Below are 24,502 nucleotides of genomic sequence, written 5' to 3'. Positions count from 1 at the left end.
AAAGGTCTTTGGAAATGGTTGGCCATGAGGTCCAGGATTCGCTGAAAACATAAAACTGCTGCGATGGTAAAACAGTGAGGGCTTTTTCCTTTTTGGCTTTCCTGGCAACTTCCAACAACTATGGTATTGGTCTGACAACCCATGACACACAATCCCAGGTGGTCTGAGAGTTTTCCCTACGGACAACATCCACCACGCAGGGACAGAAACAACAAAAACAGACCAAAAGGATCTGGATTCAAAGGATATTGGATCCTAAGCCCTGTTTACACTGAGAAGGTCAGTTCCGTAAGTCTCTGTACAGCACATATTTTGTGGCGTTTCCTTTGACTAATCCCAGGACAGGTCCCTAAATTACTGACTGGTACTGTCCCACTTTTTGGTACCCTTATGTTAGGGTGCCAGACATACCAATCTGACCCCATCTTTGCACAGCAAAATACAGCACCATAAGAAAGAAATATTCTAAGATTGTTTTTATTATTCAATTTTTTTAAAAATATTTTTTGTTTGGTTTTGTTTTGTTTTAGGAGCAGCTGATTTATCTTCTTGAGAAGCAAATCTGAAACTTTCTTCCCTCTAGCAGCCATTCTGTTATGCACTCGTGCATTAGTGATTAGCACTCGTGGGCTGTTAACACAACAACAGTTTAGAATAGAATAAAATGAATTTGTCATTGCACAATTTTGCAAAAGCCCTTCTGTGTAAAGTGCAAAATAGCTGCCATGTTCAGGTACAACATGATTTTTGTGTTTCAGGTTGAAACACGGAAACGGCGTTTCAGCCAACCTAAAACAGAAATTTTTGAAAACAGCCTCCAGAGTGGGATTTTTCTGAAATGATGCCGACACTGTTGCTGTGTGAACAGTAAGCTGGCCTTTTCAGTGGAAATGCTCAAAGACATGCTCTGCTTCGCACGAGGGCATACAACATGACAAAAGTACCGTTGTTATGATCGTCACGAACTACCATGTTGTGCTTGTGCTGCTCAATCTGCTGAATCTGCTGACTGTCTTTAACAAAATGTGCATCTGTTGCTCCACTTTTAAACTTAGTATTCCCCAATACACTGGATGATCAGCTCGAATCTACTTTGGTGTCAACACAGTTATAGTGCCACCTGCAGGCCTGGCATGTTTACTACAGCATTTTCAGTCCATCGGCTTTTCTGTGTAAATGCAGATTATTTTCACTGCCTTTCAGTGTTTTCAGATGAAACATTGTTGTGTAAACAGGGCATCAGTCTTCTTAGCATCAGTGATTAGTCTCCAGGTTTGAACTGATCCTGCAAGCGGTGCTGCAATATTAGTGTAAAGGATCAGCCAATAACTTAACTGGCTCTGCCTTATGTGCTTTGATTGACAGACCAAGTCATTACGCTGAAAAACAACATTGTGAAGTAAAAAGGCCATTGTGGAAAAGGACATTGTGAAATACAAAATTGACTTTGTAAAAACATTTTATTTATTTATTTTTTACCAGCTTGTAAAATAAATAAAAAGTCATTATTATAAAAAGTATTACACTGTAAAATAACCATATTATATAACTGTCAATTATTTTACTTATCAAAATGGTATTCATTTTAAAATGTTGTTTTTATTTTTTTAATTATGAATCTTTTGGGGTTCCATTCATATAGAGTAGTAATAGCAAAACTGACCCCCAGTTTCTGCCATTTGGCCTGCATCTGTAAGCTTTTTGGAAATTATTCAGAAATACTAACATACCTAGTTTTGTATTTAATGTTGAGCATAAATGGACTTATACACTTCCCAACCTCTTGCCCTAAAACTGACCCAAGAAATACAAATTTTCCCCAAAGGGGCATTTGTTATCGAGTTTGACAATTTGTGTTATGAGTTCTCAATTAGTTGTCTGTTAGTAGTGTTATTGTATTTAAATGTGTTTTTTCACTAAAATGGGGCTAGTGTTGTGATTTTACCAAACGGTAATGTAGTAGTGTCCCTAAATGTGGCTAATAAGTCAAAGTTAAAAAAAAAAGAAGTATCATGGGCCTGAGAGGCAGGAATGTAATGTCCCATATGTGGATGCTGGGGCTCAAGAGGTTAAGTTTCTGACTGGACTGTAAAAAGAAAGAGCACAGAAAAGGACGTCCTAGCTCTTCATTGTTGAATACTAATGCACCTGCTCTAATTCTGATTAAAAGGAATCTGTCTCAGAGATATCTGAAGGTTTGTTTGTTTGTGGATAAACTTTGAGACCCCGAGCCATGGACACATCTCAAATATTTGCTCCACTTCCTTGAGAGTGAATCCAAAGCTGAGCGCAGAGCAATACACAGAGGCAGCGAGGTGGAGCTAATGGAGGAGTGCTGACTGGCTAAGTGGCTTGATGGATGCCTACATGCACCAGTATGCTAGCCAGGTTTGACACGCCGAGTGATTGATGGCACAACGGATGACAGGCAGACTAATGATTTGGACAAGCTTCTTAATTAAACATCAATTAAAAACACACATTCAGTTCCCTTCGTTCTCCATTCACGGCGAGTGAAAATGCTTTTTCTTTCCTTTTTGTTCTTCTTCCTCTCAGGCGTGCTCACACACCCCGAATATATTCTCTGTATCAGAATGCAGGTGAGATACTTTGGGGATAATTATGTGAGGTAATTTATTTATAAACCTTGAGATAATGCAAACTTAATTCAGATGGTGATGAATACATTTACATAAAGGTTGCTTAACTAGCTTCTCTATCATTAATCAAACTAGTCTGCGAGAAGTCCTGAGATGACAGGATGGAGACGTTCTGCCCACACACGTGCACATCATCATCCATTTACAGACGTTTATTAAAAGCTGCCACAGTCAAACGCCTGTTCACTTTGCTAAAGCATGCTGCAGCACCATATACCATAACATTAGTCAAGGAAGGAGTGATCTACCCACCCACAACCCACACAGACACAGATCACTTGTTATAAGCACACTTTTCTGGCTTTGAGCTAGCTTCAGGGCTAATCTGCCAAGACAGAAATGAATAATCAATACTCGAGAATAGGAAATGAGCATCAGATAGATATCCCGCTCGACGTGATTTGACAAGAGAGTACAGAAGCCAAGGATTATGTCGATACTCTGCTGCACAAATACCGGTCATTAGATTCAAACTGTACGGTTGTGTTTGTTCAATCATTGGTGCTGTAGATATTTAGGAGCGCGGATCAATGTCAGATATCATTTTAATTTCGCTCAGCTGGAGAGTTTGCAAGTGTAGAGAGGATTCTGGTCAATACTTTCAAAAGGACGGGAAAGAAAAGATGTCAAGAAGTCAAGCATCAGTTCTGAGAAAATGGTGCAACAGCTAATCAGTTCTTTCTTAGTGGAGGAAAAGTCGAGAGGAAGATCTCTAAGAGCTCATTTACCCACTTATTGACCAGACAGCTTCTTGAGTTTATTCCTTGTAGACTTGATTTATTTCAACGTTTTTGCTTCTCTTTTTTATTTACAGGAGCCAGTTGTGTAACTCATGATAATAATAATGTTAAACATCTTTTAGACCAAGGAACATGTTGTCATCACTAAAAGAGGAAAGGCTGACAGAAACACACAGGGATCAGATAAGCAAGCTCACGGGGAGTGAGGTTATGTTACGTCTGATTGGTAGATGACTAGAAGGACATAACCAGGATTCACTAACGTTACACGTTACAGACATTTCTCAGAGCACGGGGCTGAGTTGAGCTTATTATAGCCGGCTCCTAAACTACAATACAAAGTGACAAAGTTTGCTTGTTATGTTTCAAACAGTGCTACCTGTTGATAAAAAACTTCACCTCATGGGGTATCCAAAGACTGTATTCAGAGTGGACAGCATGGCGCCACCATTTACCAATGTACAGATTTGAAGCCAAAATACCCCCGTCAGAGATGCCACCATTGGCAGCCAGAGTCTGCGCAGTGGTGGCTATGAGAGAATCTGAGTGGAGCTGGGTGACAATTTTTTTTTTTTTTTTTTTCAAGAGTCTAATCTCGTTTTGGCTCTCCCTCCCAGCATATTTTACAATCCCTGAAAAAATACACATGAATGGCAGAGCTGTCAATCGTAAATAAACATGACATAAAGCCTTGTTTTTAACCTCTTATAGCTAATGAAAAAAAAAAGGGCCTGAAACAATAACAAAAAACAAATATCAACAAAACCATAGGATTTGAGATACATTTCTACCAAGTGTATTTATTTTTTAAGTCTGACCACAGCCCATTTAGAATCGCTGGGGAGATGGATTTTTTGACCTATACTGCAGCCAGCCACCAGGGGGAGCTGAGCAAGATGATGTTCATTTTTTTACTGTCGGTATGGTTGTATCTGGTAAAAAAGTAGTCTTGAACAAAGAAAAGTAGTGAAAAAAAATCTGAGCTGATCTCCATTCATTTCCAAAACAAATGCACACCTTGTAAAAAGTCACGTCTTCACAACAGTGCCTGAGACTCTAGGCCAAAAAGTGGTGCTACAGTCTAATCTGAACAGATCCTCCTCACACAGTCTCTTCAACAACCTCCACAGCAGCCAGGCAGTGAGCTGAGCTATAAATGTGTTGACTTAGTACTGTGAAGAGCTGTTTTGTTTTTATGATCAAAGCATTCTATGGTCACAACTGTTTCGCTTTTTGAGCTCATGCAGAGATTTCCACTACAGAGTCAGACCAGTTTTTTAATGTGGTGCTGCAAAAGGACCCAAATATCTCACATAAAGTCTCAAAATTTGGGGAATCAGGAATGTAAAATATCAACTTTAGATGACCTGGAAATCTTTGTATCAGAAGCTCTTTTTGTTTCATCTCGTTTTTACCCTGAGCAGTTTTGTAGAAGTGTTTGTATGTATTAATAATTTTCTGGGATACCACGACTGAAACAACAGAAGCAGAAAACTACAAAGGAGTGTTAGAACAGTCCAGATTTCCACTTTTATTGTCTCTTGCTGACTTCATTTTGTGAGTTAGCCACCGGCGAAACAGATCTCTCTTTGTGTCTGCGTCGGCCGTCTTATCCTGTACTTTCATCTTCTCTCCCCTTTGTCCTCAGACCTTCTGTCAGACTGCAGCGAGGAAGTCGAATTCTTTCACTGCAGAACAGCCCGACCTCAAATTATCTGACGCGTGTGGCTAATGTATATTACATCTCTGTATTATTACTGGTATATATTCCTGCTGATGATACACAGAGCTAATATAAATTATTCATTCGCCATTATTCATATAATGCTGAATCACTGTCCTGGCAACACTAGGCTGTGTTCACCAGCTCTCTCTGCCTTCAACTTTTATTAATTTCCTCTTGTCGGTCTCTTCTCCCTTTAATCTCTATCCTGCACGGCTTTCACACAAACAAATATACAAGTTTTCATTTGTGTCGCTGAGGGAATCCGTGTTTTATGTCAGCTGGCCTTGCATCTTCCTACTCTTGAACAAGAATGTGCGAACAAACAAATGACAACAACAACAACAACAAAACAGAGAGGTGTGGATTAAAAAAGAATCAGGTGAAGACACAGAGAGAAAAAGTGTATCAAAAAGGTAGAAGGATGGAAAACAAAAGGAAAGCAGGGTTATTTTATAGAATAAAGGCTGAGAGAAAGAGGGGAAGCAAATGAAAGAAGAGTTGGAGTGAAGGGAAGATACAGGACTACAAACATAAAAACTTGGCGAAAGGAGAATAAAGAGTGTAATCAAAGTATAAAAGCAGCGCTTCTCCTTTCACACATGTGAAAGCCTCTGAGTGTAAACACACAACATGCACAAATAGGTTTGCACAACACTGTACAAATATGTGCTATTAAGATAAGCAGCATTACCTTGAACGCTTTCATTGAGCAGATAACAACAAGGACAAAGGCTCTGGGTCATAACAGCGTGATATGAAAAGTTTGTTGGGCATCAAAGACGAACCAAGACAACTTCAGTGAATTAACTACTTTTGCATCCAAGAAGTGACATCCATACTCGATTCACATTAAAGGATAAGTTTGGTTTATACAGCTTTTACATTGTTTATAGAATGAAGTAGAACAAAATACTGATCCAAGCAGTGCTTTGGGAGATATTTAGATCCAAAATCGTGCAGCGGACGTCCGTATAATGGGATCCAACGGGGCATAGACAGCGCCGCTCCTGAAACTGCATTAATTGTCCAAAAACTCATGTTTTTCACCAATATTCCATCGCAGTCCTCTGCTGCAGTCTGTGTCACTCCAGACAGCGCTGTGTGGCTGTACTGACCTCTGACCTGACGAAGACTTTGTTTACATTTGCCCCTCCGCGCATGCGCAGTACTCTCTGGAGAGCTGACTCCACTTCTTCCTTTCTTTGAGGGGCATTCATAAACAAAGTCTTCGTCAGGTCAGAGGTCAGTACAGCCACACAGCGCTGTCTGGAGTGACACAGACTGCAGCAGAGGACTAACCCGGAGCGGACCATGATGGAATATTGGTGAAAAACACGAGTTTTTGGACGATTAATGCAGTTTTAGGAGCGGCGCTGTCTATGCCCTGATGGATCCCATTATATGGACGTCCACTGCACGATTTTGGATCTAAATATCTCCCAAAGCACTGCTTGGATCAGGAAAGCCTTCTGGGCTTTAAATAGGTTAATTTGCTTTGAAAACAGCTTTGTTTGACTTGGTGTGTACGTGACTTCTGGTACTCCCGGTGCAGCTTTAAGCGGAGGCTGAGGCTTCCGCATTGTCTCATATTCTTAGACTGGAGGCTGCCACTTGGTCTGACCGCTGTCAGTCAGCACTCAGTGAGGCTAACCAGAAAAAAACATTTCAATTTGTTAGGGAGCATAAAAATTGGACTCTGGAGCAATGGAAAAGGGATATGTGGTCTGATGAGTCCAGTTTGACCCTGTTCCAGAGTGATGGGCCATCAGGGTAAGAAGAGAGGCAGATGAAGTGATCACCCATCATGCCTAGTGCCTACTGGCCAAGCCTGTGGGGGCAGTGCTATGATCTGGGGTTGCTGCAGTTGGTCAGGTCTTGGTTCAGCAACAGTCTGTGCTCAAAGGATGAGGTCAGCTGACTACCTGAATATACTGAATGACCAGGTTATTCCATCAATGGAGTTTTTCTTCCGTGATGGCACGGCCATATTCCAAGATGACAATGTCAGGATTCATCGGGCTCAAAATGTGAAAGAGTATAAGACATCATTTTCACACATGGATTGGCCCTCACAGAGTCCAGACCTTAACCCCATTGAGAATCTTTGGGATGTGCTGAAGAAGGCTTTGCTCAGCAGTCAGACTCTACCATCATCAATGAAGATCTTGGTGGAAATTAATGCAACACTGGATGGAAATAAATCTTGTGACATGGCAGAAGCTTATCCAAACAATGCCACAGTGGATGCATGCCGTAATCAAAGCTTAAGGCGGTCCAACGTAGTGTTAAAATATGTGTCGTTGTTTCTGGTGGTGACCAGGCATTGTAAGCGTCTGTTTGATTTTGATACTATCCTCTGTTTGTATCTATTTGCAGGCGAGCTCCTGGGTGTGTATCAGTGAGGAAGTGGTGTGTGTGACAGGGCCACAGTGAGCAGTGGGTCCCCCGGACCTGCTCAAGATGGATTACTCTGTGTGTGTGTCTGAGGCCTAACAGTGATAGATGGGCAGTTCAACACTGATGCTTCAAAGCTCACAGGCCTACTAATGATGGAGGAAGCAGCCTCCCATGCAGGTGCACACTTCAAGTTTCTCTGTGCCACAGTCTAAGGATGCTATACATGCATACTGTGCACTGAATGATTCATGAGCTTTAATTTGCTGTGCACATATGTAGGAGAGCTCATCTATTAGAGGAGTAAAACTGGTACACTTAATCTAACCTCATGCTGCAGAGTCTCAGAGTGCTGTCTGTCCAAGCCTGTTGGAGAGCATGCAGTCTGTCTGTGCTCGTCTCCCTGTAATTGTCCATCAAGCTCTCCATCTGTGTTCGCCTCCATCTTCCAGCCTGTTGGGCCCCCAGGCCTTCTCACAGGAGAGGGAGCAGTTCATCCAGCCTGCGATCCTAATAACTCTCCTTCCCCATTGACCTCGTTAGGATATGGTCTATTTGCAGCGAGCGAACATGTGTTTGTGCGCCGGGGTAAATGTGTGCATGCCGGGCTGTGTCAGGATCTAATTAACTCTTGGAAGTGTAGCATGCATCTCACCCCGACAGATCTTTCCACACATCACTCTCATTGGAAGCAACTTCAAGGATATTTTTTTCAACCAAGTAGGACAGCAACTCAGGAAAGAGGCTGTAACCTTTGGGTGATCATTCCCACATTAATACCACTCTGTTTGGTTTTAATATTTAATGGTGAACGAGGGGCATGTTAAGCTTTTAAAGCAAATGTTTGGTCTGCGTAAGATTCAATAATTTTCTAAATTGGTGTTTAACAAGAAAGGGAGTTATTGCACGTTTATTGAGCACTGTGAAGGAGAACTACGGTCTCATGGTAATCTTCCTAATCAGTGGAAGTCAACCAGAGAGCATTATGAGAGGATTTTCTCTGCAAACATGTGTTATAGTCTCTTTTATGAGTTTCTATCTCTCCTAGCTGCTGGTAAATGACGAAAAAAGAAACGTATTTAAAGGTGGAACGTCCTCACACGTGCTTCACAAAGTCTCTGTTTGTTTCTGAACCCTCTCCCTGACCCTCCTCATTGAAAACGGTGAAAAAATCTTGACTGGTTGTTATTGGGCCCATTAAACCCTGCATGCAACACTAATAACATCAATAACAGGCAATGCAAGTGGAATAAATGCAGCTGCATGACGTATAAATTATGACAAACTGCTCTGCAAATGGCTCTTTTAGGAGAGGTGGACTCACAACGTCTGGGCTTTTATTTGCCAGTTTCACCATTTAATGATGAAATAACACCGGGGGGTAGTTTCCCACTTTGTAAATGAAAAGTCAAACACTGGTCAAACCTCACATTGACAGGGGCTCTTGAGCTGAGCAAACTGAGAGAGTAACTGTTAGTGGTTTGATATTTCCTCCTGTTTCAAGGGCTCTGCAAAAAAAAAAAAAAAAAAAAAAAAAAAAGAAGAAGAAGAAAAGTATCTCCCAAAGCTCTAAAACCAGTTAAATTGATTTGAAGAAGAGCTATTCTGCCCCCCCTTAATGTTTAAACATGGACATAAAGTTCCAATGCTCAAGGTTCAGACTAAATATCTGCATATTTTTTTAAGCTCTTCATCTAAGATATGATAAAAGATATGATCATCGACTTTCACAGAAACAGGGACTCCAATCACGAGGCTACAGTGCTAAACGGTCAGATAGTGGAGAATGTCAACACATACAAATATCTTGGCACTATCATTGACAACAAACTGAACTTTGAGAAAAACTGTGAAGCTGTGTGTAAAAAAGGACGCCAGCGCCTCTTCCGCTTGAGAAACCTGTCCACTTTTAACATTGATTGGACCATGCTGACCTTGTTTTATCGTGCTTTTATTGAACCAGTTTTGACTTTCTGTCTTGTTTCATGGTTTGGAAATGTGTCATTGAAAAACAAAAAGTGTTTAAACTAGTGCTGTCAGACGATTAAAAAAATTAATCTAATTAATTACATGATTTGTAATTAATTAATCTAATTAATCACATTTTAATCTCATATCTGCTTAAGGTCCCAAAATAAAGAATTTGAATTCCAGGACATTAAAATTACATTAAAAGACATTAAAAAACATTTAAAAATAAGGTGGGAATATATACAACACATTTTTAGGTACCCTGAGGCATAAGGAACACATGAAAAAAGTTGTATGGTTCTATCTTTACAAAATCTACACAGTCCTGCACCTAAGATAAGCTGATTTGATTTTTAGGACGTTTTTTGCTTCTGTTCACATTTTTACTCAATGTGGACTCAATTGTCACTGCAGTATGAACTTCTATACTTCTATGAGGATAGGAGAACCAGGGCTAAAGGCTAAAAATTGTGAGGAACTATGAACAAGACACTTTTTGAAAGTCTTGGATCAAAGAAAAGTGAAGTATTCTCAGTTTAACATGCTCTGAACACACAAACTGTTGCTCATTGGTGCAGAGCAGCCCCAAGCTGAAACATGACACCAGGAAGATGGAAGGAAATTTTCAAAGAATTCTTTAGATTTAAACACTAACATTTTTCGATCATTCAGGACTTGTTTAGTGCAGTAAAGAGTGTAAAATTACCTGTTTTTTACAGAATTGAGCTAGAGCAAACGGTTGATTTTCTGTAGATTTTCAAAAAGGATGAGTGAATAAACGAGATGTGGACGGCAGTCCCCTCAACAGCGCTCTCTCTTCCCCCGTTCAAAGCATGTTGCTAGGTGTGATACATTTAGGGACCGTCGGAAATGTGAAAGTCTGACGAGAATACCACTTTTTTCATGTAGGATAAACGGTTTGTAAATGCTAGACATTTGAAAATAAGTGCGTCTTTGAACGCCTCGCGAGTTTGGGATCCAGATTAATCAGCGTTAATTTTTATGACGCGTTAATTTGCGGTGTAATTAATTAATCTAATTAACGCGTTAAAATGACAGCCCTAGTTTAAACCAAATCGTGAAATGGTCCAGTAAACTGATAGGAGAGTCTCAGCTTTACCCAGAATCCCTGTATGCCAGACAGCTACAGAGGATTGGTAACTCTACTGTCAGAGATGACTCTCACCCTCTCAATGGAGAGTTTCAGCTGCTTCCATCAGGGCGGAGGTTCATGGTTCCTGCTTATAAAACCAGACGATATAAAAACAGTTTTGTACCAGCAGCCATCCGTGCTATTAACAAATGAGATAATTTGCAACTTTACCTCACTAATTCATTTATTCCTTGTACTGTTTCTCTCATATTGTTCTTATGAATGGCACATATTTATCTTTCAGCCTGGTTTGACATATTTTTGGCCTTCTTTTACCTACTGATGTTTTAACTTATCTTGCTTTTTATCTCAGGGCTGTCCTCCTTGTTCTTTTAGCCTAAGCACTGTCGTCGCTTTGTCTCGTCTCGTGTTGTTTTGTGTGTCTATAATATGAGAGTACTCACTCAATGTAAACTGAATTTACCAAAGGGTACAATAAATATTCTGAATCTGAATCTGTCTGTAAAGAAATCTTCATGACACCTTGAATATGTGGGCTTCAAACACCAAGGTCTGCCCCTGACAGGCCTCCAGAGGGATGGTCAATCACATCCCTTCCCTTTAAAGAACTGGTGCTCCTTCACTGCTAGTGCTCGCACTTAGTTGGAGCCAAGTCACTGTTTCACTGTAAAACGCCAGCATGTCACTGCATACTGTAACAGACTTGGTGGGTTGTTAGTGTTAAATAAGGATGTGTTACTGTAAGGATGGGTTATTGTGTGCTTGATAATTTCAAGGCTTAAGTGAATCCATCACCATCAATAGGAGGTTCAGCATCCAGTGTCTCTGTGTGTTGTGTGAGTTTTTTTTTTTTTTGCTTGGAGTTGTGGGACGCATTCGTATGAGAGTTACGATGAGTAGAGTTGTTGATTTTTTGCGTGGTTACGACAAACACACGAACAAGGGTTGAGTGTTCCTATAAACCATTAACACCAAACCTGGGTTAGGTCTCAGGGTCTCCTTTGAGAAACTCCAACTAAATAACAGAAAATTAGTAGCTTTTCTTTCCAAAAACTGAAATCAAGGCAAGCGTTTTTGTCTTGCTTCAAGTAAAAATTGTCATATTATACTTGATATGAGCCGCATTCAACTGACAAATCCAGAAACATGTCTTATTGCAAGATATAGGGTGACAAAAATGAGATCTGAGTTGCTTGTAACAAGTAAAAACATCTGAAACTGAAGTAAGAAAAATGTGCTTGTGATATTCCACAGTCCTCCCACCAGCAGGGCCAGCCTTGTGAGTGTTCTCTTTCTTTTATTTTGTCTTTTCAGGGTGCTGCTTGGCGGTGCTCTGCCGCACCCGGGCAGACATGGCTGGTCCCTCAGGTGCAGGCTATTTAGTTTCTGCCCCCATCCCACGGGTGGTGTGGGGCGTGTGTCCGCAGCACAGCACCATTTCTGTTGTTTGTGGCCTTTACATTTAGCTGAGAAAAAAATAAACCCTTTAAAAAATGTTTCCTCTGTGCGTTTTTCATACTTTATCAAGCCTTGGAAGGCGGGTCATAACACTTGAGTAAGCCACATTCAGTTCAGAAACAAATTCAGAAACAAGTCTTATTTCAAGATATGAAGAGAGGGAAGTGAGGTCTGAATTGCTTGTAACAAGTAAAAATATCTGTCATTGGGTAAGAAAAATGTGCTCGTCAAGTTTCTTGAAATTAGAAATGATTTCTTCATACAAGAAACTTTTTTCTTACCCCACTGGCAGATTATTTTTACTTGCAAAGAACAGTTCAGACCTCTTTTTTTTTCTTTGAATAAATTGAAAGAATACATTTTTCTAGACTGGTCAGGTGAATGTGGCCCAAATTAAGTCAAAAAAAAAAAAAAACACAAGACAAAACAAAACGTTTTTTTTTTTTTTTTTTTTTTTTTAATGAAAATACGTCAAAAACACTGGATTAGATTTCCTTTCCTTTTCTTTTTCTTTCTTTAGTTCTTTTTTTTTTTTTTTTTTTTGTGCAGTGTAGTCAGTCCTTTGCTATGGCCCAGCGGAAAACTTGGTGTTTGTTAAGCAAAAGTTATTAGCATCTGGAGCTAGTGCTCTATCAGTGGAAACACAAAGAACTGGTGCTAACCCAGGTATTAGCCCAGAACTTGCACTGTAGCACCAACTGAGGGGGTATCAGAGAGGAGGGGGCACCTTAAAGTGACAACAGTTGTGAGCTGTAAATAACATAATGCTACAATGGGGTCACCACACTGCAAAAGCTGAAATTTTATCAAGTGTTTTTGTCTTATTTTCAGTAGAAAAAGTTTTTTGGGAAAGTTTGCTTGAAACAAGATAAATGTCTTAATATGAGTAACTTTTCTTTTTTCCCATTGGCAGATTTTTTTAAACTTGTTACAAACAATTCAGACCTCAGTTTTGACTTAAAATAACTTGAAAAATACATTTTTCCGGACTGATCAGGTGAGTGTGGCTCATATTAAAAATAACAAGACAACTCTTACTCCAAATAAGACAAAATCACTTGATAAGATTGCAGTTGTTTTTTTGTTTTTTTGTTTTTTGTTTTTTTTGCAACACAGAGGGACAGAGAGCACAGTACCTCCTCTCTAAACTGATTCTGAAAACAAAGAAGGATTCATGATGGACAGAAAGCTGAGAAGAGATCGACAGTTTACAAAATAAAGATCACAAACATACTCTTCCTCCCTGAAGAGTGACACAAGCCACAAACTAAACTGAACAAAGAGAAACAGCAACCAGCGTTGTTACAACTTAGTTTCCTGTCTGAGCTGAGCTTTAACTCCTCTGTGTGTGCCCAAAGCTCAGTCCTGCTGTCACTAGCACTGCTGCTCTCTGCTAGAGTGTCTATTGATGGGCCCAGGTGGTAAGTGTGTGCACAGAATGTGTGTTTCATCAGCTCTGCCCTTCAGTCGTGTTCATGTTTGCTAGTCACCAAGCTGTGATGTGGTGGTTTATCATTTTGGGTCAATAAGGAGCAGATTCTGCTCTTGATATGTTGTATTTGGTAGACTGATGAGAGCAACGCCATGTGTCCTCTGGAGAATCCACAGCTTTAAAGCGGATCAGCCAGAGAAATAATACACAAACACCGGCGTCTTCACAAAACAGGGCCGGTGGGGTTTGAGGATCAGGTGTCAAAGCAGCACATTAATTAAAGCTTGTGTGCACTCATCTGTGATTTTATCTCCAGCCGCCGGCCACTAAAGTGTTTGTGAGCATGTAAGTGTGTGTGTCGGCTTATCTGTGATTTGGTGTCGGCTGCGGTCGGCTCCCCCTCGGGCATCAGTTTTACCTGACTGAACGCTTTCAGCAGAGTGGAGGTTTATTTCAGTATCTGAGTTTTTCCGGCTGATGTGCGTTACAGCCATGCTTGAGGAAAGAGGAGGCTCGCACTGTACAGGCAGAAAAACACTCTCCTTCCTTTGTTTTGATTGAAAGAGGAGGATTGTGGTCATTTGCTGAACGCACGCTGTCAAAAGGGTTCAACGGACAGAAAAGGTGTCCAGCATTAGTCACAAATTTATACATTTAAACATATTTCATCCTCCTCTCGCGCAGGAAACAAGCTTCAAATCTTGCAGGTGCAGCTGAAAGACACGAGACAAAGCTTCTTCTTTCAAAGAGTGATGTATGAGTCATTAAGTGAAAGCACGCCTGACTGTATCTTCAGACTGACTGATGAAACCCTGACAAAACCGTCCAGCTTCAGCAGGAACCAAACAGTTGCTCATAGTTGCAGAAGAAGATTTAAAGTGAGTTTGACATTTGCTGTTTACATGTGAGCAGACACAGCTGAAGCGTTTTTGTACACTAACAGTGATACACAGCAATATCTGCACAGAAATGCAGGGTGATGCTGCCTCTTTTGTAAAAATGTAACATTTCTTACCATTTCAGATCATAATTAATGTCTGAAATTATGTTGAAATTATTGAAAGTATTAGTTGCTAGGCACCACCCTGTTGGCTAATGCTGCCTTTTGCAGCAGCTCTCTCTTCTCTGTCCGTTTCTTGTAAGTTTTTTGTTTTATTTTCATCATCTTTGTATTTGGAGTGGATCATTACTTTGTTTGGCTCATTTGTTGGTCATGGGTGCCAGATGTTTTGTGGCTTCAGAGATATTTATACTACTTTAGTATATACTTATACTACTATACTACTCCTGTGTTTGTCTGGAGATCCTACATGTAACCATGGCTGCATTGTTTACTTGTGAACTCAGCTGTTAGCAGCCTGTAGCATGTCAATGCTAACTGGTGTAAGGCCTGATGTCTTCCCACAAAATGAGGAGAAGGAGGTGAGGTTGACGTGCTGGTTCTCAGGTGTGAGCTAAGAAGTGACGACATGGACCTGTCCTTCCATCCATTGTTACTGGGAATGTAAGATCTATCTCCAATAAGATGGACGAGCTAGCCGTGCTAACCCAGCAACAGAGGGGATACCATAGGGCAGAGTAGCATCATGCTGTTCACAGATATGGCTAACGGAGCTAACATCAGACACCAATGCCACATTGGAAGAGCTTCACCTGCTGTGAGCAGACAGGATCCAGGAGACAGAGATGGAGCATGACTGAAGAACTTCAGTCCTGGACCCTGTGGAGGTGGAGGCTGGCTGAACTGGAGAATGATGGACAAGCTGTCACCATCTATTTTCTTGTGGACCTTTTTGCACTTTCTATACACTTTCTTACTTTTGTTTTCTTGAGTGCTGCTGTGACTTCGATGTCGTTGTACTTGTTACAATGACAATAAAGTTCTATTCTATTCTGTTCTATTCTATTCTATTCTATTACATAAAAAACTGATGAGCTACTTAGAAGCTGAAAGAGCTGGCTTATTTTATTGAGTCAAAAAAAAAGACAGACTTGCTTAAAAGAGCCAGATTTCCCATCATGTCTCTCTGTTTCATTCGTAGACCCAAACAATATTTCTCAGCCTCGGCGTGTTAGTTTTCCTATTTGTCCATTGTTGACGCTCTCTCCTTGTATCTGTCCCTTCCTCTTAGTCCAATCACATTCAGTAACAACACTCATTTCCACATCCTCCCGTCAGCTGTGTCACAGCAGGGACCTTGAGCAGCAGGCCGCTGATTGGCTTCTGTGTTGATGATTTAGAGGTCACGAACCCCGGCACTTGGAATTAATGGACTCTGTCGCACGACTACAGGGCCCTCGACACGAACAAGCCCACGTTCACAGATGCCACGGCCGGTAATAGACGGTCAATGGGAGTCACAGCCTTTACAAACCTAATTATATCAACTAATGACGGCGGCCAGCCGGGAATTCTCCCTGAGACTCATAAACAAACACACTCAGCGTGGCGGGGTCGACGACAGCTAAAACACAAAGGTCTCATCGATTCTGTCCGTGAGTTTGACAAAGTCTGCTGCAAGTTTGACAGTTTTGGGTGCAGCTGTGGGAGCGGTAAAGTGCACACACAGCTTTGACTGGATCATGTTCACACACATGCACACACAGCACAACACTCACAGCAGCATCCTTGGAAAATAACAAGCTGCAGGCGTTGTGATATGACAGCAAAATGCAGGTCGAACCGCACATAACATGGAGGAAAAGGCAAAAATGATGACAAGGAGTGGCTGTTGGTGCAAAAATGAGCTCCTCAGTCCACACACACACATTCACACACACACACCAACTATCATTTAATTTCTCTTTGAGCTAAGTGTACACAAACAATACTTCTCTTTGAGCTGGATTGCTCCTCAGTGCATAGCAGCTTGTGTGATGTGCACTTTAAGGAGGCTTATTAGAGCCACAGCGCTCTCCACGATATATATACAAACTAATTAAACCCTTAAATTTGTCCCTGTTGACGGATGTTTAGAGTGGGGATGCTCCAGTGAGGCCTCAGACAAGCCATGGGGTGGTGGTGTGGTGAATGTGAACACGTTTTTGTCAGAGGGATTGATGGGATTAACGGCTCATGGGGACGTACTTTTTTTTCTATGAGGTGAGTTTGATCTTGTGGGTAGTTAAGGTGGTTCATTAAAGTCAGAGAGGTGAAAAGAACATGATAAGTGATGGGATCATTGGTATTTTAGGCTGTAGTGGACAAATCAAACTGAGACAGACCAGTTTTGTGAGATCCAAATGACAGAACTCAACACTTGTCAGGTTTTTATTGGGTCAGACTTAATCCTGGAGTGCTGGGTTAAAACGTTGCCCTTCAAACTGGAAGATAAACTTCCCTAATTACCTGAAAGAAATCTTTTATTTTCTTTTTATTGTGAACTTGAGCACTAAACAGCATAGGCTGAACTGAACAGTTCAGCCTATGCTGTGAAGAAGATATGTTTAAACTGGACTGCAGCGCCACCCTTTGGCCCGGAGTCACACACACTGTCGTAAATACCAGACTTTTAACACGGAGTGTGTTTGTTCTGGAAGCTTGTGGAGATCTCACAGATTAATGTGTTTTTTCAATGCTGATACCGATTATTAGAAGTCGAAGAGGCCGATAATCAATTTCTGGAGCCTGTTTCCATTTTGCAGTAAAAATAAAAAAAACACTGGTGTCAAAATCTGTCTTACACAGTTAAATGAAAATCTAAAAAAACTGGGACTGGGATGTCTCTTATAATTTGGGACAATCTACTGCCTGAACTTCATTTTGAAACATTTATCTGCTCCAAAACCTTTTCTCCTCTCCACAGTGTGTGAGCACTGTGCATGCACAGCTTTGACTGCTGATTTGCTGTTACCTAAGCTGTGGCTCTGTGTGGAACCAATCAGATGGTACTGTGGGTGGGACAATGCTGAGGACTGAGTAATGACTGCAGACTGAGCCGAAATAACCCAGTTTTATATTGATTTTTTATCAGCCATTGGGTTAGAAAAAGGGAAATGCTGATATGCTTCAAATTTTTCAAACTCGGCCTGACCGATAATCGGTCTATCCCTAGTTATTACCACAGTTTAGTAGCCTGCTAGTAGTGTATTTGGCTCTGCTCACAGACCTGTGCTCTGAAACATGTCCGTAATGTTAGTGAATCCTGGTTATTGTCATCTACCAATCAGAGCTAACATAACCTCACTCTTCATTTTATTGATAGACTCTCAAGTTTGAACAGACCACTGCAGAATAACTGCTGACTGTGGGTTGGAATCAACATTAGCACAAACAGTTTAGCCCTTTAAGCTTTTAGCTTGTGCTCTATCTCTCTTCTGTTTATCTTTCATCTGCTCTTCTGTCCTTTTTCTGTCCGACAGTCAGGTTCGAGTGTCCTAACCTTGCAGAGCAGATGGACCTGCCTGATACAGTCTGAAATCCTGCAGATCTATCTTGCCGGGCTCCATTGACCAATGAATTCACTCGGCTAAATTCTTACAGGCCCAATCAGGGAAGAGCTGTGGGAGCAGCAGGAGTGACAAGCAGACTTTCGTACTTGTCAACATTCCTTTAAGCAGTTGTCTAATGCCATTATCACAGCTTTTTCACGTGTTCCTGTACGTTTTTGTCTATTGTTTTTCAGCAGTGGCGCACATGAGCTACGTCATACCGTGGCTTGATGTGGATTGGTCTGTGTTGAGTGTGTCAATCAGAATGGTCATCCAATCACCAGCTGATTTTTTTGAGGTCCCGAGCTGCTACTCAGATGGACTTGTGAAATATTTCCGTGGTGAATATATGAAACTGTCCGTCTGGTGTGTCAGGTTACTAGTGTCCACCATCAATACAAAATTTGAAAAACAAAGATCTCTCTTCTCATTGCTAAAGTTTCGTCAGCCACTGTGGTGTTATATACATGCCATAAATCAATCTGATCCTGCTCGATCAGATCAGGGGAGCTACGAAGTAGCATTCAGAAAAAAACTATATTGGTGCTGCTAATCTCATATTAAAGTGCGGATTATGACCAGGCAGATATCTAGAAGGAAGACTTTTTCAAGATCACTCAGGAACTCCTCACGAAGCCTTTAATTAAAGCAGCAATGCTTTAAAGTCTAAAAAGGAAACAGCGCCTGCTTTCGTTCCCAGCATTTGTTCTGTTTCAGAGAGTAGAGAAAACCCATAAGAAGAGTCTTACCTGTACATTTCTTCAGGCTTCCAGGCCGTTTACCGTGCATCCCCAGCTTACAGTTGAAGTTCTCCTCCCAGAATTCAGCAAACCAGACGTTTCTTCTGTTGTTGGACAGCGAGCGGCTGCGGAAGTACCGATCAAATGCTGTCAAGAAGACAGAGAGGTTAAAGTTTAATAAATAGCTTGAGGAGGAATGTTTCTACCTTTCCACACATGCACCACGTCTTAAACCAAGGGAGGGCCTCGCTTTTACTGCAACTGCCTCAGAATGTGGTTTAACGGTGGAGTTACATTTAGGTTTTAACGCCTGGAAAAAAAACACATTCCTGTGAATGGTATTTGAGCTGCCATCAATACCTCAAGCTGAGAGCAGGCAGAGCAAACATTTTAAAATGAGCTTTCATGGTCTAAGTTGGCTACTTGTCCAATTTAATAAGTAGCGAGGAGGAGAGGAGCAGGGAGAACACATTTTTCCTCTCACAGGACTGGAAATACCTGTCAGAGGCTGACAGGCCCCGATAAAGAGATGGTGAAAGAAAAGAGGAATGAAGGAGACAAATACACTCGTTATACATGTGCTGCTCGATACATGGCCTAGTTATTTAGAAAAATACCTCTGAGCTTTGAGTCCGTGTGGAAAATATGTCATAACTGAATTTTTATAAGCCATCAACATATCATGTAATAAGCCTTCTCCACATCCCAACTGGTGTGTCAGCTTCCTCCACACCACAGGGGTGAGCTCTGTGCCAGGTACGCCAGAGAAGATAGCATTTACACTGTAATTATACGGATAAAATCTCATTTCAAACACCACTGGGGTTGTTCTTTAGGGCAGGATGGTGCAGATGAAACAATCCACAGAGGGAGGGTTAATCACAGAGGACTCTCAGACTGACTTGGACAGCCTGTGCCCCGCCTTGCAAAAGCTGACAAGAGCTGCCGCGATTAATCTCCTCGGCTGTCAGGAAAATTGGTCCCACGTGCACCTGTGAAGCTCTGTTGATGCTAACGCTGCTGGGAACAGTGGGTTTACTCCCTGTGAAGCTCAACAGGTAGCACATGTCAGCCAGGATCAGATGCTTCTCGTTGTGATCACAGGTGTGACGCTGATTAAAAAGGGAGTTGTAAGGATGGAGCTGAGGTTCACTTAAAGTTCTGTGAGGAACTTCTGGTTTTGCTCTTCTTCATTTGTGCAGTAGAGTTTCCTGATGAAAATTATATTACTTGAACATTGCTTGACTGAATGATTGGTCTCTCTGAATCACCCATAGGTGTGAGTGAACCATGAATGGCTGCCTGCCTCTGTGACCCTGTGATGGGCAGGGGACCTGTTTGGGGTGTACCCCACCTTGCACCAGATGACAGCCTCCCCAGAGACCCCGAAAGGGAAAAAGCATTAAAGATAAATAATGGATGGATAGAAACAAAAGGGACTAGTCAAAGTGAACAAAGACAGTGCACCTCCAAAACTGAAACCAAGAAAACAAAGGTGGGAAAACTAGACTTTTGGTCGTCTAAAACCCAAACTAACCCAATAAGTCAAATGATAGAACCCAAAAGCTTAAAACATGTTTGGAAAAGAGATGGAGGAGAAGCTAAACAACCTTCCTCACTGTCTGCTGCTCAACCCTCTCTGCCACTCTTCATCACCTCCTCCTACCTGACTGCTCGTAGCAATCAGGTGGGCAGCCAGGTAGGAGGAGACACGAGCAGCTGTATCAGCTGAATCAGCTGAATCAGTCTCACACCAATTCAGTGGTAGGGCTTACCAGCTCTAAAATAAAAACAGGTATACAGGACTTTTTAATAGGCTGAGCCAGAAAGAAGACCCCTACCAGTCTCTTAGAGATACCACCAAAATACCCAAATATACTCAAAGACAGAGCAGATTTATAAATCGGGTATTTCTTTAAAACATTCCTTTTCTTTTTGAAATGAAAATTTTCTACCATGTAAACCAAAAATGCCTCAAAACATGTTTCAGTAAAAAACACAAAAAGTGCCTCTAAATTGTCCATTCATCCATTTTCTATACCACTTATCCTGTTCAGGGTCGTGGGTGGCTGGAGCCTATCCCAGCTGTCATTGGGCGAGAGGCAGGGTACACCCTGGACTGGTCACCAGTCAATCACAGGGCTGACATAGAGACAGACAACCATTCACTCACACACTCACACCGACAGACAATTTTAAGCGATCAATTAACCTGATGAGCATGGTTTTGGACTGTGGGAGGAAGCCAGAGAGAACCCACGCATGCACGGGGAGAACATGCAAACTCCACACAGAAAGGTGTGGGGTGGGGGTTTGAACCGGTGACCTTCTTGCTGTGAGGCTGCAGCGCTAACTGTTGCACCACCATGTAGCCCCCCTCTAAATTGTCATTAAACAAAAAGAAAAATGGAAGTGTTCCCCAGTGTTTTGTTTTGTTTTTTCTTTATGATGAAAAAAAAATAAAAAGAGAGGTTGTCTATTGTTGTTTTATTTGAGCTGATCAAAAAAATGCTAATAATGGCTCAAACTTAAGAAAAAAAGAAAATGAGACGTCTATCCATAGAGGTGCCGGCTTTGCAGGCAGCAACGGCGCTAAACACTGGGTGCTGTCAGGGTGTCCAATCCTAAGGTGTAGAGCCCCCATCAGCGCGCAAAGCCGTTAAGGCCATGGAGATATTTTTTCATGAATATTCTTCATGCATGAATTCAGCTCTCTATGTTTCATAAAAGTATCCAATAATAAAAGTAACAGTGTAGATTTATCTGTTACAGAGACAGTACATGAAGCTCTAAACAAGAGTTAACAGCAGAATAAGTTTGGATATGGCAGAGAAGATTTGGCAAAATTGTCATGAATGCAGTTCACAGATTTACCTCTAAGAGGCATCTTAATAACAAAGAAATACCATATTAACTTCAATATAGCACAACCCTGATTATATGATGACCCCCCCCTTTTCAGGACCAATCTTCAGAAAAAGACTCTGATAACCAAAATTTACTCAATTTAAAGAAACTATTTTCTGTTGAAATTCTGAGAAAACTGTTGAAACACTAACCAGAGACTGTTTTCATTTTTGGCTTTAAATACATTCACTAAGATCAGTGTTTCAAATGTAATTCTGATGACAGCTCTGGTAATGCGCATGCCTTCGATATGTTTCTCATAAACTCTCACACCCTTCTGTCAGTCTTTTGGAAACATGCGCTTTTAGGATCATAATAAACTTTTTTTTACAGTTAGTATTTTTCATATGGTCTTTTTGGACGTGCAATCTTCAGACATTACACTCTGTAACTCTATACTTTCTGTCTGCCTGACAGTTGTTCAATGTCTCTGCTGCATTGACCATCATTATCTTGAAATATTTATATTTATTTATTATATATTATAACCCCACCTCGGTTGTCTGTTAACTTGCCTAACTTTTGCTTCACTTTGCTCTGGACAATCGCTGTGCATCTCCATTTCTCATCTCCTGTCTATAGCTCCTGTCAGTGTGTCTCTGCAGTGACTGACAGATCGCTGCAGCCACCAAAGCTTGGGCTCTCTGTTGCAGTCGTGTAGAAACCTTGGACAACTATCAGCATGTGTCAATGGTTAGACCCCAACTATAACACCTGAAACGCACCAGAAACGACTGCAATGTGACTCCTTTGTGTTGCGTCTTGACTGCGTCTTGACTGCGTCTCGACTGCGTCTTGACTGCGTCTTGACTGCGTCTTGACTGCGTCTTGACTGCGTCTTGACTGCGTCTTGACTGCGTCTTGACTGCGTCTTGACTGCGTCTTCAGTCCAACAAACTGTATGACTGACAGCTGGAGTCACAGACCGAGGCTCTTCCTACTCCATTCCTACACCAAGTCTCTCTTCATTCATATTGGGCTGTAAAACCTCACACCTGTTGACTCCTGGTCTGGCTCCACTCATTATGTCCGTTTGTTGTCTTAGTCAAGCTAAATACAAACTGATTTTGACACAGATTGTTTTATTTTGTGAGTCACTGAGTGTTTTGGGGTATTTTCCGGTCACAACTTCCTGTCTTGCCAGATCTTCCCTACACTAAATTTAAGCGTCATAGCTCTCCATCTATCAAAAATAGGATGGCTAGGTATTACCTGGGACATGACAGAGTAGCCGCGCAGGTCCACTGTAAGTTGACTTGAATAGAAACCTATTCGATCCGTTCACGGAACGGAGACGGACTGCAGACCGATTTATTAGCGAGTGCCCCGTAAGACAACACTCCCAACCCTTTTTACATTGATTTCAACATATAAAACCTCGTCTTATATTCTGGTTAATAAGGTAATCAACCAAGTCCAGATGGCTTTACTTCTTGTGCTAGTTTTAAATGAGAAGATACAAAGCTCTCTTAGGTTGTGCATCTAAATAATGACCCCAGAAACAGCTCAGCTCAAAGAAGAGAAACCAGTATGGAAACATTTCAGATCTTCTCGTGATTTGCTCAAAGTGTTGTAAAGTAAATCTAAACCAAATGTTCCTACAAATGTCAAAAAATGAAACCCTTTACGCTTCCTATAGGTAGGATATATTGCAAAGTTGGAATGAAGTATTGCATCAGATTGTCAGATGAACTTAATAAGTGTGAAACAGAATATGCACTCTTCATGAATCCCCCGCTGACTCCATTTCCCTCAAAAACTTCTCCTGAAGACCCCATGGCGTGTTCCCTCGTGTCAGCCAGAAAAGCTGACTTTGATTCATTGAAACTTCCTCGTAGGCTTCCTCTCTTCCCTCGCTTTCAGTTTATATCTTGTCGCTTTTTTGTCCCTCCAGGAGTCAATTATCTAATGTGGAGTTCTGACGGGGAGCAAATGAGGATCTCCTGTGTAGCTTAATGTCAGAAAGAAAAAAACTTGTTGCCTGCTGGGATTGAGAGAGAAAGAGGGAACATGGGTGTATTTCACATCTTCTTTCCTGTCTGTCGCTGTTCCTCTAATTTGTCCTATTTGACTTCAAACACACACACCAGTTGAGTGTGGTTTGTTTGTAACACAGCCCGGTGTGTGAGGAGTCACAGGATGAAAACTCACCGTCTACTGACGCCCGTTTGGGCAGGATGGTGATGGCTCCCTCTGCGACTCTCTCCTGGCCAATCACAGGAGAGATTTTGGAGCCCCAGCTGTCTGAGCCCACCCACAGGAAGTGACCTGTCTGGTTGTTCCTTTTCGCTGCGTCCAGAACTCGTCTGTTGGACGAAGAGATCAGACAATGAGAATAATGTGGCTACATCAGAAGCAGCAGGAGACCTGTTGGAGCGTGAAACACATACCGTATGTCGTCCTCATTAGCGAACATAATGACGGCCCTGGCGTTGGAGGTCTCCAGAAGCCGTTTGATGATCTTGTCAAACTCCCCTGGCTTGGGCTCCCTGGGAATCTTCAAGGACTGGGCGATACACACGCCACCTGGGAAAGACATAGAGAGACGATTTAATCTCAGCTTTAATCTGCATTTCTTCATTTCTGACTCATAACTCTCATTTGATTCAGCCAGCACCCTTTAAAGAAACTGCAATCTATAAGCGGTTGTAAACACTCTTCCTGGTGCATTGGAGTAATGTGGTTTTACAGGTCGAGCAGCCTCAGCACTTTGTGATAAATATAAGGATAAATGGATGTTTAGCGTAGAAGCAGCAGCAGCTTATAAAATATTCACGATAATCTCAGAAAAAAAACATGAACCACATGATGTTGGATTTTTTTTTTTGTAAGATTCCAAAGCTTTACAGAAACAAGCAGCAAGACAAGCAATATTTAAGATAAATGAGGCCCACAGATTACAATATTAAACATTCATTACAGAGCATCA

The 24,502-nt window shown here is 41.5% G+C and overlaps 1 protein-coding gene across 2 annotated transcripts in view; it reads right to left on the bottom strand.

The window, feature by feature from the left end:
* The window catches only part of grm8a (glutamate receptor, metabotropic 8a), a 409,703-nt gene that overhangs the window by 99,839 nt on the left and 285,362 nt on the right, over nucleotides 1–24,502 (bottom strand). For both annotated transcript variants that reach the window (XM_074698190.1, XM_074698191.1), the window contains exons 5-7: nucleotides 23,964–24,099; nucleotides 23,725–23,879; nucleotides 18,676–18,813 (exon numbers count right to left, since the gene is read on the bottom strand). In XM_074698190.1, coding sequence (XP_074554291.1) covers nucleotides 18,676–18,813; nucleotides 23,725–23,879; nucleotides 23,964–24,099 — 429 coding nt within the window. The remainder of the gene's footprint in view (nucleotides 1–18,675; nucleotides 18,814–23,724; nucleotides 23,880–23,963; nucleotides 24,100–24,502) is intronic.

The sequence above is a fragment of the Halichoeres trimaculatus genome, unplaced genomic scaffold (genome assembly GCF_033239565.1).
Source record: "Halichoeres trimaculatus isolate MK-OKI-2021-1 unplaced genomic scaffold, fHalTri1.1 fHalTri1_scaffold_21, whole genome shotgun sequence".
NCBI classification, from domain to species: domain Eukaryota; kingdom Metazoa; phylum Chordata; class Actinopteri; order Labriformes; family Labridae; genus Halichoeres; species Halichoeres trimaculatus.
This window is presented reverse-complemented; position numbering and strand designations above follow the sequence as displayed.